This window comes from Drosophila grimshawi, unplaced genomic scaffold (genome assembly GCF_018153295.1).
Source record: "Drosophila grimshawi isolate 15287-2541.00 unplaced genomic scaffold, ASM1815329v1 contig_1369, whole genome shotgun sequence".
In the NCBI taxonomy this organism is placed as follows: Eukaryota; Metazoa; Arthropoda; class Insecta; order Diptera; family Drosophilidae; genus Drosophila; species Drosophila grimshawi.
The window spans coordinates 5177751-5195000 of NW_025062891.1; the positions used below are offsets into that span (position 1 = coordinate 5177751).

Here is a 17250-nt window from a genome sequence, read left to right on the forward strand (position 1 = left end):
TCGAACGGAAACACAGTTCAGCAACTGTTAGCAACAGCAACGATCAGCAGTTATTCATATAAATTGCAGTTTAAAAAAATTAACATTATAATAACATTATTTAGTCATTAATTAAACATATTCAACAGCTGCTTGCACATGTTCAACGTTTGCCAACACTGTCAATATCGTGAATCTGCACATCGATGATAACATTGCAAAGACGTTTCTTGTACATCTCTAATTGTGAAACAGACACGAACCAAAATTAAAGCGATCGAATAGCGATTAACCTAATCAAAATTAAGCGTTAAAACAATACAATTTTCCACAATAATTAAGAAACTTGAACAGTGCACAGGCACTCTATGTTTATTTTCTACCGAAAAACCGTTGGATAAAACGTGCAGAAGAAATTTCTTTGTGCTTTGAGCAGTGCATCTGTGTGTGTGTTGCTGTCTGTGTGCGTACGTGCGATTCATTCATTTCCATTACGTGTGTGTGCTGGTGCTGGTCAAAAGATTTTGGACGGGGTAAAAGTTAACCAAATAAATAGTCAGTCGCAGCAACAGCTAGCCAATAATGACTTGTACAATTTTGTTGTTGTCAAAATAGATGCCAGCAATGTAGAGTTGCTGTTGGCCCCTATGAAGGGGGGCCTCAGCCAAGTGCCATGAAATAGCAAACGAAAACATTGAAAACAAAAATAAAAATAATAAAACAGAAGAAAAAACATATACTAAATAATAATAATTTGCGCCGCAAATTGGAAAAGAAATTCGCAGCACAGTTTACGTTTACGTCTTCGAGAGTAAGAAGAAGACACAAGAGAGCAACAAATACGTCAAGCACCAACACAAAGACAATTCGATCGGTATTGGTAAATACGTATGAAAAGTATTTCCGACTAATTTTTGGCGTTATCAACACCTCCACCGCCACCCACCACAAGCACACAATTTAGCGCTCAGTCCGTCAGAAACAACGACACGCAGAACGGCCGATACAAAAACAACACCAAAAAGAAAAGAAAAAGCTCACCGAACACTCTACCAACGATTTGATACGTAGAATTATGAACGTTGAGAACCAATTGAAAACACCGCTAACGCAGATACGTAATTTGGTCAAACACGTGAACAAACGAAATTTTAATGAGAACAGCGAGCAAATAAAGCAGGTACGTTTTAACATTTAACCTTGTTTTAAATACATAACCAAATAGTAATAACACCAACAACAACAAAAATAGCAGCAATTGCAATAGCATTGAAACAGTAAACGAGTGTTGGCAAAGTGTGCACATATCGTGAGTGGTGTCAGTGCTGCCAACTTAATCGCACACAGCGGCTATATTGCCATTTCGCTCACACATGCATTTTTGCCGACGCCATTACAGTTTGTGTAAAAGCAGAAAATTTCTCTGCGTTGCGCGAGTTTCTTGTAAAAATTACCTTTTTTTTGTTAAGTTGCTAGTTATTTAGAATGTACAATACTAGCCTTATTAACAACTATAAACAGTGCATGCCGCTCCTGTGTGCGGCTTAGTGTTAAATCTTCTGTGAAATTGTGCAAAAAAAAGATACACAAGAAAAAGCGAAACGCGTACAAATTTTTCTGCCAGCTGCGCTGCCGCCAGCCCTTCAGTTTCTCAGCGTATGGACTTTTACTGTCTATTCATGAGTTTTTTTGGTGTGCGCAATAAATTGCCAAATTCATAAAAAAAAAACATTGTATAAGCTCGGATTGTGGTAAGCAGCAACAGTAGCAGCAGCGAAATTGTGTTATTACCTTTCATATTTGTTTTGCATGTATACATTTTCCTCGTCTGGCCCCCAATATCAATACATTGCCATAAATCCCTCCTCTTACCTTCTTGCCCCTCACCCCCTTGCGGTGTTGTAGGCCTAAAAATCCCAAGTTGAGCGAGGAGTAGCACTTTGTATGCCACTTTTTTCTTCTCTTCGTTTTGCATATTTGTTGTGAAGCAGCTGCGCGGTTACAGCTGTTGTTGTCTCGCTTCTGCGTACACTTTGTTCGGTTTGTAAGTATTTTAAAGGCTTTTCTAGAATTTGTTATTTGGGTTTTTGTATTATTTTGTATTTTGTTGATCGGTGTGAAACTGGTTGGCTATGCACCTAATTTCTCTATGTATGTTGTCAAAATTTTAAAGTGTGCAATGAAAATCGAAGAAAAAGAACATAATACTAAAAACAATTAGGTGCATTTATTATTAATCAGATAATAATTGTGCGGTGACAACTTTTTGTAAGAATTGCTCATGAGTTATCGATCTCGAACTTCTGTTGCCCGGGCACGGCAACATGCTCAGGTAATCGCCAGTGCAACTCTGTATATTAATCACCATCAACTCTTCTCTTCTCTGTGTGAATTTCGCTTGCAGCTCATCCAAGATTACGGCGTCGACGCGGATCGCAGCTGCTTGCGCTATCTGTTCACGGTACTCAACTTGAACGATCCGACACCGAACGTCAACGCGCAGCTGCAGGCGAAGCTCCTGGGCGCCCACTTGCAGCGCCAATTGCAGTGCTCCTCGTTTGTGACCAACATATGCATTGCCTTCGATCAGCACTTTGCCAAACAAAAGGTTCGTTTGCATCTACAAATAGATAACCACAATAATAAACTAAACATTTACTGCTGCTGTACTTCTCACAGAGTCTGAAGCCCATTGGTCTTGCCGAGCTCATTGGACAGGTAGCCAAGCATACCGGCATTAACAAACTTTGCGAGTGCATCTTTGCGCTAGCGGTGACCCACAGTTCTCATCCCGAACTCCGACAGAGCGCGAGGGATAGTCTCCGAAACTCCTTGCCCGAGCTGCTCAATTCGTATTTGGGCCAAAACGCTGCCACAGCAGCTGCTGCGAGCGGCTTACACGATATCTCCTTTGATTTACTGCAGTATTTGCTGTGCTGTTTGGGCGAGTACGTAACGCCACAGCTGGAAAAGCAGTTCTTGGACAAGTTACGCGAGGAGTTTCCACGAGAGTTGGTGCCATTGGTTCTAGCGCCGTTATTATATCGGGGCGCAACGACGACAACGGCAGCCAAATCCAGCGAAACTGATGCAGAGGAGGAAACGACGAATTCGAACACCAGCAGCTGGAGCAGCTCAAATGCAGATAATCTGAATGAAGTTGGCATTGAGGATATCTATGACCATTTATGCGAGATAATATTTACAAATCAGGTGTGTGCATGACACCCCACATCGCTCGATTCTCTTTTTCATTCCAGCTTTATAATTGCATTTATATTGTGGTATTTTGCAGGGCAAAAATAATATTATGGACACATCTTGGATTAATTTAATCCTTGAAATCGGTTATGAATTTACATCGAGCATTGAAGAGTGCAAGAATCAGTTGTGTTGCGGCAGCGGCTCCCGTGAATTGCAGCCAAAAGATGTTGCCAAAATCGTTGGACTCATGTGCCGGCGCCACTCGTCGCTGCTTGATTGCAATGTAAATCTACCGACACCAGCCAATTTCTGGCCGGGCCAGGGGCAGCAGGCTGGTGCAGGTGGCAGCAGCAGCTCCTCCGCTTCCCAGTCGGCGCAACAGAACACCAGCAATAACAATAACGATGGCAACAGCGAATCCAGCAGCGTTGCCAGCGAGAAGAAGGACAAAAAGGAAACGACGGATGCGACACAAACATGGAAGCCAGACGTGTTCGTCCAGGCGGTCAAGGAGCTGGTGCCACAGCTCAACTGGAAGGATGTCTGCATGGGTAAGCCTTAACCATTGGATAGTTGAAAAGTATATATTCAAATATGCATAAAAATCAGACCTGTTCACAGGCTATTTTCTAATCGAGCAATCTTTGACTTGATTGACTAAAGTGTCGCATATGTTATTTTTATCATATAATAGTAATTTTGTTTAGTTTGTAGTCGTAATTTGTTATTTTCTTCTTTTTTTTACTTAAGTTGGCCAAATGAAATTTTTTTTTTTTATTAATTCAAGAATTATTTGTATAAGGTTTTAAAAACGAGCCATTGCAAAAATTATCGTGTCTATGCTTAGTGGCCTTAATGACAAAATATTATATTATCCTTGAAATTATACTTACAGAACTCGATCATCCAGAGTTTGTGCTGAAGGATCGCATCGGTTTAGATCTTCTGCTGACTATCCTGAGATTGGCCACACAGTCAAATCTGTTTCCGCAACCGGAATGCATTTACCGCCACTGGGCGAACACGGAGGGTCAATTGTCGCTGATAACAACCATGCTGAAGAATCCCGATCTTTTCTCATTTGCCGACTATGTCTTCAGTCAGCCGGGGCTGGATGTGCTGAAAACTCCGCCCGATGCTGAGAATAAGGAGATCGCTGCCTGGAAGTCCCTACATCTGGTTGAGGTGCTTCTATCGATAGCGGACAAGGGCTACTTTAGTCAGGTGCACGAACTCTTCAAGTTCCCGGCGCAAAACTGTCCGGATGTACTGTTTCTGGCTCTGTTGCAAATAAATCCGCCGTTAACGCCACTGCGCCAGGATCTGTTCAATCAGCTCGTGCCCACGTTCCTGGGCAATCATCCCAATTCGAATGTGATTCTGGCCAGCGGCTGGAGCTCCACCAACTTCCAATTGCGGCCGACCATAATGAACGCCATGTCCGAATGGTATTTGCGTGGCAGCGAATTCGATCAGGTGAAGCTCTCACGAATCCTGGACTTGGCCCAAGATTTGAAAGCGCTCTCCTCGCTGCTCAATGCGCGCTCCTTTCTGTTCATCATCGATCTGGCCTGTTTGGCCTCGCGACGCGAATACTTGAAGCTGGAGAAGTGGCTGAGCGATAAGATACGCGACCATGGCGAGCCCTTCATGCAGGCCATGATCAAGGTGCTGCAGCGCCGCTGTCCGCAGGTGACCAACGCCAAGCTACCCGAGGATCAGCTGCCGCCCAAGCAGGCACAGCTTCTGCCCGAGACCGTGACCACAATGATCAGTTGCCTGCAGGCGTGCATCAACAACTGCATGCAGCCCGAAATTGTCGAAATGATTATGCAAATGGCCGCCAATGTAACTATCATGGCAAACAAGGCGCGCGCTGCCCAGCAACAGCAGCAGCAGCAACAACAACAGCAGCAGGCAGGTGGTCCGCAGGGACTTGTGCCACCACCGCCGAGCATTTTGCGTAGTCATCGAGGCATGGATTTGCCGGGGCCGGGCATTGTGCCCGGCTCGGTGCCACCGCCGCCGCAACCGCAGCAACCTTTCTCAGGCAACCTGAACGCACAGCAAATGTTTGGACCGGGCGGCATGGATCCGCTGACCAACATGTCTAACAATCTAGCTGGCCTCAATCTGGGCGGCCCCAATGGCGCCTTCAACTTTGGCAACATGCTGAGTAAGTATATAAGTATGGGAACCAAGTGGTGTCCACTAGAGATATCTTATTGATATTCTCCAAGGGACACTGCCCTTACCGCCTCTTTGTGTCTGCTTGCTGCTTTAAACTATTTGTCTGTCTGTCTTTTTGTTTCTGTGAATTTACTTTGAATCAAAATTGATCATCTGTAAGTGCTTCATTAGGATCGCTTCAAAAACACGGTATAAAATCATGTATTCAGATTTACAAGCAGGTAAAGCCTTGGGTTCAGGGTATTTCGTCCTGGTCGAGCACTCTCGACTATAACATTCATTCTTGTGGTTATTTTTTGTTTTGTTTTCTTTGGTGGATGGATGGTTTGTGTGTGGTGCTGCATGTTTTGTAATTTGGCTTTACATTTATACTACCTATCTTTATGAACGGCTACAGACAACTTGGTTTCTACTCCAGCATCTCCGTCGCGTTTAATGAATCCCGGCGCCAACCCCTATCCGCCCATTCCAATACAAATCCCAGCGCCACCGCCACCGAATGTGGGCAATCTCGGCCGTATGCTGCCAGCTGGGCCGCAGCCGACGCCAACACCGCCAAATCCGAACAATCCGGTGATGACCGATCTACAGATGCCCGTTTCCAAGGAGGTGGAGGATGAGGCGAACTCATACTTTCAGCGCATCTACAATCACCAACCGAATCCGACGCTCTCGATCGATGAGGTTCTCGACATACTGCAACGCTTTAAGGAGTCGACCAATCGCCGCGAACAGGAGGTATTCCTGTGCATGCTGCGCAATCTGTTCGAGGAGTATCGCTTCTTCGCCCACTATCCCGAGAAGGAGCTGCAAATAACCGCACAACTCTTTGGCGGCATCATCGATCGCAATCTCGTGCCGACCTTTGTTGCATTGGGATTGTCACTGCGCTGCGTGCTGGATGCACTGCGCAAACCGGAGGGCTCCAAGCTCTACTATTTCGGTGTGACAGCCCTGGATCGGTTCAAGACCCGTCTGCACACCTACAACAAATACTGCGAGCACATTCGCTCCATACCGCACTTTACCGAATTTCCGCAGCATCTGATCCAATACGTGGAGTTCGGCATGCATGGACAGGAGCCGCCGCCACAGAAACTAATTGGGCTGAGCAACACCATACCCTCATCGGTAATCGCCCAGGGCGGAGCGGAACCGCTCTACCGTCCCAATTCAATGCCTGGTAAGTGATTCCCCTCGACTCTCGTGCAATTTGTACTGAATTCATATCGTAATTGATTTGCAGGCAACATGGCTGCAGCACAGAATGTGCAGAAGCCGCCGGTTGCAGTGTCGCATGCTACGCGTATGAAATCGATTGCGAATGCGACCAATATTGATACGTTGCTGGTGGCCAATCAGGAGGAGAAGGTCACAGTGCCGCCGGAACCCGTGCAGGACAAGACCGCTTTCATATTCAACAATCTCAGCCAGCTGAATATACCACAGAAATGCGAGGAGATCAAGGAGATCATGACCAAAGAGTATTGGCCCTGGCTGGCGCAGTATTTAGTACTCAAGCGCGCCTCCATGGAGTTTAATTTTCATACGCTCTACTACAACTTTCTCGACGCACTCAAGAACATCGAGATCAATCGATATGTGACCAAGGAGACGTTGCGCAATATTAAAGTACTGCTGCGCTCCGACAAGGGCGTCATCAATTTCTCGGATCGCAGTTTGCTCAAGAATCTCGGCCATTGGCTGGGCATGATGACCCTGGGTCGCAATCGACCCATTCTACAGATGGACCTGGACCTCAAATCACTGCTGGCCGAGGCCTATCACAAGGGTCAGCAGGAACTGTTGTTTGTGGTGCCATTTGTGGCCAAAATTCTGGAGTCATCGGCCAAATCGCGCGTCTTCAAATCCCCAAACCCCTGGACAATGTCTATTATGTTTGTGCTGGGTGAACTGCATCAGGAGCCGGATCTCAAGCTCAACCTCAAATTCGAAATTGAAGTGCTGTGCAAAACGCTCAATCTGGAGCTAGAGAAGCTCCGACCGGTCATTTATCTGAAGTGTCCGACGCGTGCTCTGCTCATCGAGCAGCAAATGTCGCAACCAAAGCCCAAGGCGACGGAGCCACCACCCCAACAGCAGCAGCAGCAGCAACAACATCAGCAACAACAACAGCAGCAGCAGCAACAACAGCAGCAACAGCAACAACAGCAGCAGCAGCAACAACAAGTACAACAACAGCAACAAGTACAACAACAACAGCAGCAACAACAACAACAGCAGCAACAGGCACCACCGCCGCCACCATCCGCTGAGGTGGATCCACAGGCCATAATGATGAACAACAATGCGAATGCGCCCGGTGGTTCCGTCTCCTCGCCCAATTTGCCAACCGATCCCAGCCAGGTGGTTTTGCCACCGCCCGAGCCACGTTACTCCTACGTCGAGGTGAATGTGAACAATTTCCAATTGATCGCCCAGCAGCTGGTACTGCCAGCCAATATACCGTTCCTGCACGCCAATCCGGGCATCAAGCACATCGTCGTGAATGCCATCGAGCGCACAATCACCGATTGGCTGCAGCCGGTTGTGGATCGCAGTATACGCATTGCGTGCGCCACCACCGAGCAGATAATACGCAAAGATTTCGCCCTGGATGCGGATGAGAATCGCATGCGCACCGCCGCCCATCAAATGGTGCGTAATCTGGCAGCTGGCATGGCCATGATCACCGGCAAGGATGAGATTGCGCGCGCAATCAGTCAGAATCTGCACAAAGCATTCATGGCCGCGCTGACTGGTGTGCCAAGCATGTCCGAGATACAGGCCGCCTCCATACAACTGGCCAATGAGAATGTGGAGCTCGTCTGCGCCTTCATCCAGAAGACATCCGCCGAGAAGTCGGCGCTCGAAATCGATCGTCGGCTATCGACAGATTTTGAGACGAGAAAAATTGCACGGGAGGAGGGCAGCCGTTTTGTGGATGCCCAAATCCTGAGCTATCAGCAGGAGCGTCTGCCTGAGCCAGTGCGTCTCAAGGTGGGCCCAGTGCCGCCCACACTGTACGCCGTCTATTCAGAGTTTGCGCGCAGCATTCCCGGCTTCCAGCAGATGAGCGATCGCGATATTGCACTGTTTGTGCCTAAGCCACAGGATATCCAGGTGCCGAATGTGTTTGCCAACGATGACAGCGCCATGGTCTATGCCGAGGTTGCCAACAAAATGGAGGCGTTCATGAATACCGCCATCAATGTGCCGACACTGCAGCTGCAGGCCAACAAGATGCACGTGCTCCTCAATGCACTGATGGCCACACGACGTCTACGCGATCAGGAATCGGCATTTATAATGCTAACACGGGCCGTTGAGGGCCTAACCGAGGGCCTCATCAACGTCCAGGATCACATGGAACAGATGAAACTCTATCGTGACATTCACTTGCGCATCCTCAGCCTGTTGCACAACAGCTTCGGTGCACCGAACACGGAGCGTGCGGTGACCAAATGCTTCTTCGAATTGCGCGAAGAGGTGCGCTACAATGTGGAAGCGGCACGCGCCTTGATCACATCGCACTTTGTCAATCTCAATCAGTTCGATGGCATGCTGCGCGACTGCATGGACAATGGCAACAACTATGTGGCCATCTCGTTTGGCATTGCGCTGCTCGAGCGTCTCATCATGGAGGATCGGGCGATTAACATTGTCTCCGACAATGAGTTTATGGCCACCGTTGAGCTGCTCGGCCGGCTCACACAGCATCGTCAGCGGTATCCCGAGTGCATTGTCAATGCAATTGAGACTCTGTGGTCGGGCAATCTGAACACCAGCGATTATGGCTCATTCAATCCGGGCGAGCGATATCTGGCGGGCGCATCCCACTACATTCACTCCGGCATGCATCATGTGAGGGTAAGCTAAGAGTTATCTTCGATTTATGCAATTGTATATTGATTTATTTATATTTGAATAGTCATGCGACACGGATGATCCGCCTGGTCTGCAAGAGAAGACAGAATTCCTGCTGAAGGACTGGGTCGCACTCTACACACAGCAGAATCAGCAGACGACACGCGATGCCCGTAATTTCGGTACCTTTGTGCAAAAGATGAACACCTACGGCATACTGAAGACGGACGATTTGATTACACGCTTCTTCCGGCAGGCGACGCACATCTGCACGGATGTCGTCTATCGCATGTTTGCCGAGCTGAGCATGCCAATTAATCAGGTGAAGAACAAGATATTCCAATGGATTGATGCGTTTGTGCATTTGATTGCGATGCTGGTGCGGCATTCGGGCGAAGGTGGCAATCCTACGACCAAGATTAATCTGCTCAACAAGGTGCTGGGCATTGTGCTGGGCACGCTGCTCAAGGATCACGAGTTACGTGGCGTTGCCTTCCAGCAGGTGGGCTATCATCGCTTCTTCATGATGCTCTTCATGGAGCTGTGCTCCGCTGACGGTCTGCCCGAGCCGCTGATGCACAGCATCGTGTCGGCGTTTGCCTACACATATCATCTGCTCAGTCCGACTGTGGCGCCCGGTTTCTGTTTCGCCTGGCTGGAGTTAATCTCCCATCGCGTCTTCCTTGGCCGCATTCTGGTGCTGATACCCGGCCAGAAGGGCTGGCCCCTCTACGCCCAGCTGTTGCAGGATCTCTTCAAATATCTCGCACCATTCTTGCGCAACACCGAACTGGGCAAGCCCGTCCAGCTGCTCTACAAGGGCACGCTGCGCGTACTCCTCGTCCTGCTGCACGATTTTCCCGAATTCCTGTGCGACTATCATTTCGGTTTCTGTGACACCATACCGCCCAATTGCGTCCAGATGCGCAACATTATACTGTCAGCGTTTCCGCGTAATATGCGCCTGCCCGATCCGTTTACGCCCAATCTGAAGGTGGACATGCTCTCCGATAGCAGCAATGCGCCCAAGGTGTGCAGCAGCTACATCATGAACATCCAGCCGCCCAACTTCAAAAAGGATCTCGACTCGTACTTGAAGGCCCGCGCCCCCGTCACATTCCTGTCGGAGCTGCGCGGCCATCTACAAGTGACCAGTGAGCCGGGCACACGCTACAATATGACCCTCATGAACGCCCTGGTCATGTACGTGGGCACCCAGGCCATAGCCCTGATCAGGTGAGTCTCCATCTTTCATTCAATAGATATATGTATGTTTTTGTATTGTATTTTATTAATCAAAAATCTTTGCAACAGAAACAAGAACTTTGTGCCGAACACATCGAACATTGCGCACAGCGCTCACATGGATATATTCCAGAACTTGGCCGTGGATCTGGACACCGAGGGTCGCTATCTGTTCCTCAATGCCATTGCCAATCAGTTGCGCTATCCGAACAGTCACACGCACTACTTCAGCTGTGCGGTGCTCCATCTGTTTGCCGAGGCCAATTCGGAGGCTATCCAAGAACAAATCACACGTGTGCTGCTCGAGCGCCTGATCGTGAATCGCCCGCATCCATGGGGCCTCCTCATCACATTCATTGAGCTGATCAAGAATCCCATTTACAAGTTCTGGGATCATGATTTCGTTCATTGTGCACCAGAGATTACCAAGTAAGCTCTTATACATTTTATAAATGTACATATTTTTAAATTGTTTGTTTCTATATATATATATTTATAGATATATATGTATATGTTTTTATGTAGTTTTGGTAATTCCAGTCGTAGTTTGATAGTACGCACACACACACTAGCACACAGCCATACACACATACTCAGTTTGTTGTTGTTTTACACCAGTTGCGTGGTTATTTATTATTTCATTCGTTCGTTTTGTTTTCAGATATTTTGGTGAATGTCTGATTGTATTTAAACGATTTAAGCCTTTGAACAGCATTCAGTGTGCAGCATAATATTAAATATAGAGCAAGAGTTGAAGTTTTAAGTATTGTTTTTGCATGTGCCAACAACCCGCCCACCACATCCACACCCACCATTATTTTTCCTGCCACCCATATTAAAGAATGATCTATAATTGTATTTTGTAAAGTTAAAACCAAATGAAAAAGAAATTACAATATTACAAATTTGAATAAACAAAAAACAATTAAATATGTAAATATTCAAAAATAAATGTAGAAAGTAAGTCATTTTAAGTGATGCATTAAGCAGCTAGTTGATTGATTTCGCTTACAACATTCTCACGATCTTTGCAGGCTCTTTGAATCCGTCGCACGCTCCTGCCTGGCCAAGTCAAATGTCACCCAACCGCTGAACATGGCCGTCGATGGAACCGATAGCCAGGAGGTCAACATCAACTGAGAGACCAATCGGTACGGACCCGATTAAAGACCGAAAAAGGAAGGAGCAGCAGCAGCAGCAGAAGCCGAAACCTTAAAATCAATTATAAATATACATATACTAAGGAGATGTGTTTAGTTTTTAGGTAAATCGTTTTAAGCAACAACAAAAGGAAATTACGAACGCAACAAAAAAAAAAAACTAAAAAAAAAATATAAAAAAACAGAAATGGAGGAAAGAAAAAACATAACGAGAAAAGAGAACAGACAACAGTCGTTCTCCCAGCAGTTAAATACGATGATAAATTCGCGACTTGTATTTAGTGGTAATTGTGTTGAGAGATTTGTACACCATATGAGAGAACATTTTAAGGAAATTTTAATTCAGTTGTATTATAATTATAAATGAAATTCCTGTATTTACCTGTGGTTTTATACCTGGGCTCAGGTAGCAATTAGCTGTCGTCCCGTATCCCCAACATAATGCTAGAACGAAGTAAATCAAATGAAAAACGAAAAACAAAAATCACAAAAACTATCTCTAATAAACGGAAGAAAAAAAAATAAAACAAAAAAAAAATTGCAAAATGTACTTGAAAATGCAAAAAAACTAACAAATGCGATGTAAATATGTAGTTGTTGTTGCTATTGTTAAAACAACAATCACAAAACAACAACAATAATAATTATAATAATTACAATACCCGCAACGATCTGAAAAAAGGACATAGCAGCAACAACAGGCACATATAAATTGATATATATATATATATACTTATATATATATAAACATGTTCATGTAACATAAAATTAACTAATAAAAAATATGCACTCATCAGATATATTTATAAATACGAAACAGAATATATATTGTAAATCAAATCCAAATCAAGTCATCAACTCGCTCGAGTAAAGCTGTTACATTTTTTAGACATTTTTCATTTTTTCAATCAAAACTTCTACTTCTCATTTATTTTTTTGTATTTTTAAACTGTTTCAAGTGCTTGATGATGCTCTCTTAAACATACATCTTACGTGTGCGCGCTTATATTTATACAAATAGGTATTACTAAATATATATATAAATATAAACGCACACGCACAATTTAAGTCCTTAATTTTTTACTATTATTAACCTGATAAAGAACAACACGAAACAGATACAAACTATTGCATTGGAACCCATACCTTGTTACTTGCGTATTCAATTGTAGAGATCAGAGTCGGATGATGTATAGATATATATGTATGATTGACAGAGTTGCGCAAAGATTAAAGTTTTGAAATGTGGATGTAGTGAATTTATTTAAAAAAAATACAAAAAAAAAACTTTAAATTCCTATGTTTAGTTAATTAAATGTTTAATAGCAAGCAACAAAGCCGCCTCACATACATTAATGTACATTTGATTGTATTTGGAGAATTCATGTGAATTGAAATGTGTACAATAATAAGCAATTAGGCCAAGGCGGGTCACATATACATACACATATATACATATACATATACATACATACAAACACAATACCAATATATATATAAACATCCGATTTCAATTATATTTGCAGTTAAAAGGGCGTTAACAGCAAATGTCAATGAATTTTTGATTAGAAAGTGTTAACGATTTCTGATTCTTATGTACATGCGTTCAAAAAAGTAATAACAAATAAATGAAATATATAATTATAAATATATATAATCATTACAATCGAAATAAGTAACACTACATTAAGAGAAATAATATAAAATATATGTATAAATGGCAAAATTTTAAAACTATTGTGTTTCTCTTCAACCCAACCCAACCCAACCCTCTTTTTGTCTTTTTGGTATTGTTTTCGACTTGGTTTTCTTTTTCGGGTGTAGGCGTACACTTAAAAAAGCTTTGTTTATTGGGGCAAAGGGCGGTCCCCTCTTGAGCGCTCTCTCTTTCTCTCGGGATACATATGTAGCCCATTTCCGCACCCAGACTTACATAAGCCCCCCAACCCCTACCCCCCACCACACACACACAAAGAGTGGGTAGGTGGGTGGGCCGCGTTACGCATTTAGGTTAAGTAAACAGACGGCAACAGCGAAATGTCGATAAAAAAATATATATATAGACGTATAGAGGGGCGAAAAAGAGTTTTGCAGCTTGTTAAAATACATAGCAATAAATAAATAAGTGTATCTATATTGCATGAACGTGTAAATACATTGACACGAACTCAGCATTAATTGAAATGCTGCAGTCATCGCTATCGTTGCCAGTTAATTCACATGAATTTTGACATAAGGCTGGAAAAAACAAATTACAAATACTAGTATGTATCTACACTCTATCTGTATCTGTATCTGTATCTGTGTCTGTAGCTGTAGCTGCGGCTGTAGCTGTAGCTGTAATTGTGTGCGCGCTTGGCAACCGAGCGAAGACGGCAGCAAAAAAGCATAAAAAAATGTGGCACACTTAAGTACGGCGTCGACGTCGCAGTCGCTGCGCTGAAAAAAATCCCCTGCGTCTGCTCCCTACATACACACGCCATTTGTTGTACATAATGTGTATCCGAAAGATACAAAAAGCGCGTTCAATTTGAATGTGCTTAGAAGTGCGCGCGCGCTACACTGGCAGAGAGAGAGAGAGAGAGAGAGGGTGAGCGAGAAAGTTTCGTTAAAAAGCTGCGACTGCGGCAGCAAAAGCGACAGCTTCCACACACACACACACATACATCGCACGCTAGCGTCACGTGTTCGTGTGCTGCCCACTGTGTATGTATCTGTATTTGTTTTTGTGTAGTTTTGCGTAGCGACAGCGAAGCTTTTTGTTGCTCACGTTAAGCTCGCGCTCGCTGGCAGCGTCAGCGTCAGCGACTGCGGCTGCGGCTGAGTCAGCGCCATTAGTTTGGACACACATATTTTCTGTATGCTGCCTGCGAGGGCAATCATTATTTTTTCTATCTCTGTCTTCTTTCTAGCGCATCGTCGTCGTTGCTGTTGTTGTTGTATTTTTTCTCAACTTGGCAGCGACAGCATTTTGTGTATGCGCATTGCGCATAATTGTCCATTTCCCCCAACCCCCCTCCTTCTTTATTTGAATGCAATAGAAATGGACAAGTTGGCAGAGCTTAAACCACATTTGTTGGTCGGCGGATCCCACGAAACCACACAAAAACCAACAACAACTGGATTTCTTTTCAGCTGACACGCTCTCTAGCTCTCTACCTGTTTTTCTCTGTTTCTCTCTCTCTCTCTATGCACGGCTGTGTGTGAGTGTGTGTGGTTCTCCATCTTTTGCCCAGCCATACACACGCACACACACACTCAGACACACACAGACATTCATACACTTTCGCGCTCTAGCTCACTCTGCACTCATGTCGCTGCTGACCCAGTTTCCTAGGCACCACTGCACTGGCCAAGTGGGTTTTGGGACTTTGGGTTTGAGTTCGCTTTGGCTTTCACACACAGTCAAACTAACTTTCTTGTGGCTGCCCCTCCCCTCCCCTCCCCAGTCCACACCCCACACCCCACACACACCCAAGCCGCACCCTTTGCCCTTTACGCCCCCAACCACTTTTCAGTGGCCAAACATGCCCGAAAACTTGGCGTCCAGTTGGAATGTCCTTTGCCTGCTCTGCTCGCAAATTAAAAACATAATCTTATTAAATTGGAATGGCAAACGGAAATAATCAAAAAGCTGGAAAGCGAATGCAAAAGCGAAAATAAATTGCATGGTTCAAAATTGTGACGTGTCCTCTCTGAAAGGATTGAAACCGTCAATATGTATGCATGTGCACAATGTATCCTCAATTTCAATAGGCACAGTGGTTATTTTTCCATTACAATATGAAAATATCTTTTAAACATTGCTCGCCAAATGTAAATTGTGCAATTATTTAAGTTCATGAAAAGTTTATAAATAGAATTTATTTAAAGTACTCGAAAAGAAAAAAAGAATAAAACGAAAACTTTTTAAAACTTTTCTTGTCTTGTTGTTGTTGTTGTTGTTGTTCTTTCATCTTAAATCATTTTATTTTGAGAGTTTTATATTGTAAGTATTCCCTGGCCCAAAAATATAAGTGGGAAAATCAAATCTTTTCTGATCAAACTTTCACTACAGTAAATCAAACTATTTCTCGAGTCACAAACCATGACATATATATACATATATATAGATAAGTAGTTCCTTAGCTGCATTTGCATGACAGATTAATAAGCGTTTTGCCTCAACACATTGAGAGGCAGACAGATACTAAAGGGAGCTATGCGAAATATGGCAACTCTGGCAACTCAAGTGGAGCAAGATTGTTCGAAGCATTCCACAATTAGCATGATAAACATTTTTGGAATGTTTGCAAAAATTATAGCATTCCAAGAAAATCAATTGACACACGAGTTGAGTATATAGATAAATATATATATATATATATATTTATTTAAGCATGCGATTGCGTGACATTCTTGTCTGAGCGCAATATAAATTGTAAATTGTATTCTGTTCAAGATCAACAATACATAGATAAACTAGTAGCGAAATTGGATGAGCATCAGCTGCTGAATTTGCCGGGTGAGTTAACAAGTTGCAACTTTTAATTAAATTGTCAACTTATGTGTGTGCAGCAAACATGTGTAATTGTGTGTGTGTGTGTGTGTGTGTTGTCAAGCATGACTGCAACTGCCCCTCAACCGAAAGGTTGACAATGACCAAAAGCATCTGCTGGCAACACGGCAGCACGTCATTGGAATGTCCAAACCACACACGAGATTTTGCACAATTACAAGTGCTGAACTGCTGCAAACTGCAAACTGCGAGTTGCGGTTTTGGTTTTTGTTGCATGCACACCTGCTCCTCCTCAATACACCTGGGAACAATCGGTTGTAACTGGAGCACAGAGTATATGGTGTATAAGTTATATTCCCTGTCAATAGCTCAGCTCAGCAATCCACTCAATATTCATAAATATTCTTGGTACTTGAAGTTATCAATCACGCCTGTTGATTGACTGATTGATTGAGTTTTAGTTGCAGCGAGGCTGACTGTTAATTGAATTTGATTGTGCACCTGCATCAGCAGCTCACCGGTTTCCGTCTCTTTTATGAACGAATTGACAGGAAATTGCGCTGCTGTTGCTGCCAATTGGCATTCAATTAAAACCAATTTCAATTCAAAGCAAGTGTGCAATTTTCAAGACGGATCGACTACAAAATATCCTCTCGAATTGCCCTATTCAAAAAAAAGAAAGTCAACAAATTGGTATTTACCGATAACTGTATATCACTGCTAATCAAGTTTGATCTTTATACGCTTTAAGATTGCGCCTATCTCTTGCAAATAATTCCACAACTTTATTGCAACCACAACCATTTTGAATGGGTATAAATAGAAAATTGTGATGAGAAGTGCATTTAGCTGTTTCGCTTAAGTTTTAATTGCATGTTGTAACTCGAATTGACAATAAAGGACACACACGCACACACACATACACAGACAGTTGAACATATTGTGCTCTAAGGCTGGACATTGGCATAGGGTCCAATGCCGGCGGCCCTGGCCATCATGGCTGGTATATTGGTCTGCTCGTAGTTGCCACTGAAGTACTGTGCATAGGGGCCGGAGGCAAAGACGGTCACATCGTCACCACCATGCGTGTCCGCGTTGAGGGGCACC

General features: G+C 44.1%; 2 protein-coding genes across 5 annotated transcripts in view; one reads left to right on the forward strand and one right to left on the reverse strand.

Moving 5' to 3' along the window:
• The first annotated feature begins 213 nt into the window (after positions 1-213).
• LOC6561295 (CCR4-NOT transcription complex subunit 1) lies at positions 214-12183 on the forward strand. Of its 4 annotated transcripts, XM_043216420.1 has the most exons (11): positions 214-1159; positions 2384-2587; positions 2659-3192; positions 3275-3734; positions 4079-5359; positions 5792-6556; positions 6620-7492; positions 7574-9243; positions 9305-10476; positions 10555-10914; positions 11147-11364. In XM_043216420.1, the coding sequence occupies exons 1-11, from the start codon at positions 1055-1057 to the stop codon at positions 11214-11216; spliced, it is 7494 nt and encodes a 2497-aa protein (XP_043072355.1). In that variant the 5' UTR covers positions 214-1054; the 3' UTR covers positions 11217-11364. The 4 variants fall into 4 exon arrangements, with proteins under 4 accessions (XP_043072355.1, XP_032590018.1, XP_032590019.1 ...); XM_032734127.1 differs by lacking the exon at positions 11147-11364 and adding an exon at positions 11520-12183 and having other exon boundaries at positions 5771-6556; positions 6620-9243; XM_032734128.1 differs by lacking the exon at positions 11147-11364 and adding an exon at positions 11520-12183 and having other exon boundaries at positions 6620-9243.
• Positions 12184-16983: 4800 nt separating this feature from the next.
• LOC6561296 (membrane-bound alkaline phosphatase) overlaps positions 16984-17250 on the reverse strand; it is a 5443-nt gene continuing 5176 nt past the window's right edge. The window contains exon 3 of the mRNA XM_001987470.3: positions 16984-17250. This exon is cut by the window's right edge and continues 176 nt beyond it. Within this exon, the coding sequence (XP_001987506.1) occupies positions 17091-17250 (160 nt within the window). The 3' untranslated portion in view covers positions 16984-17090.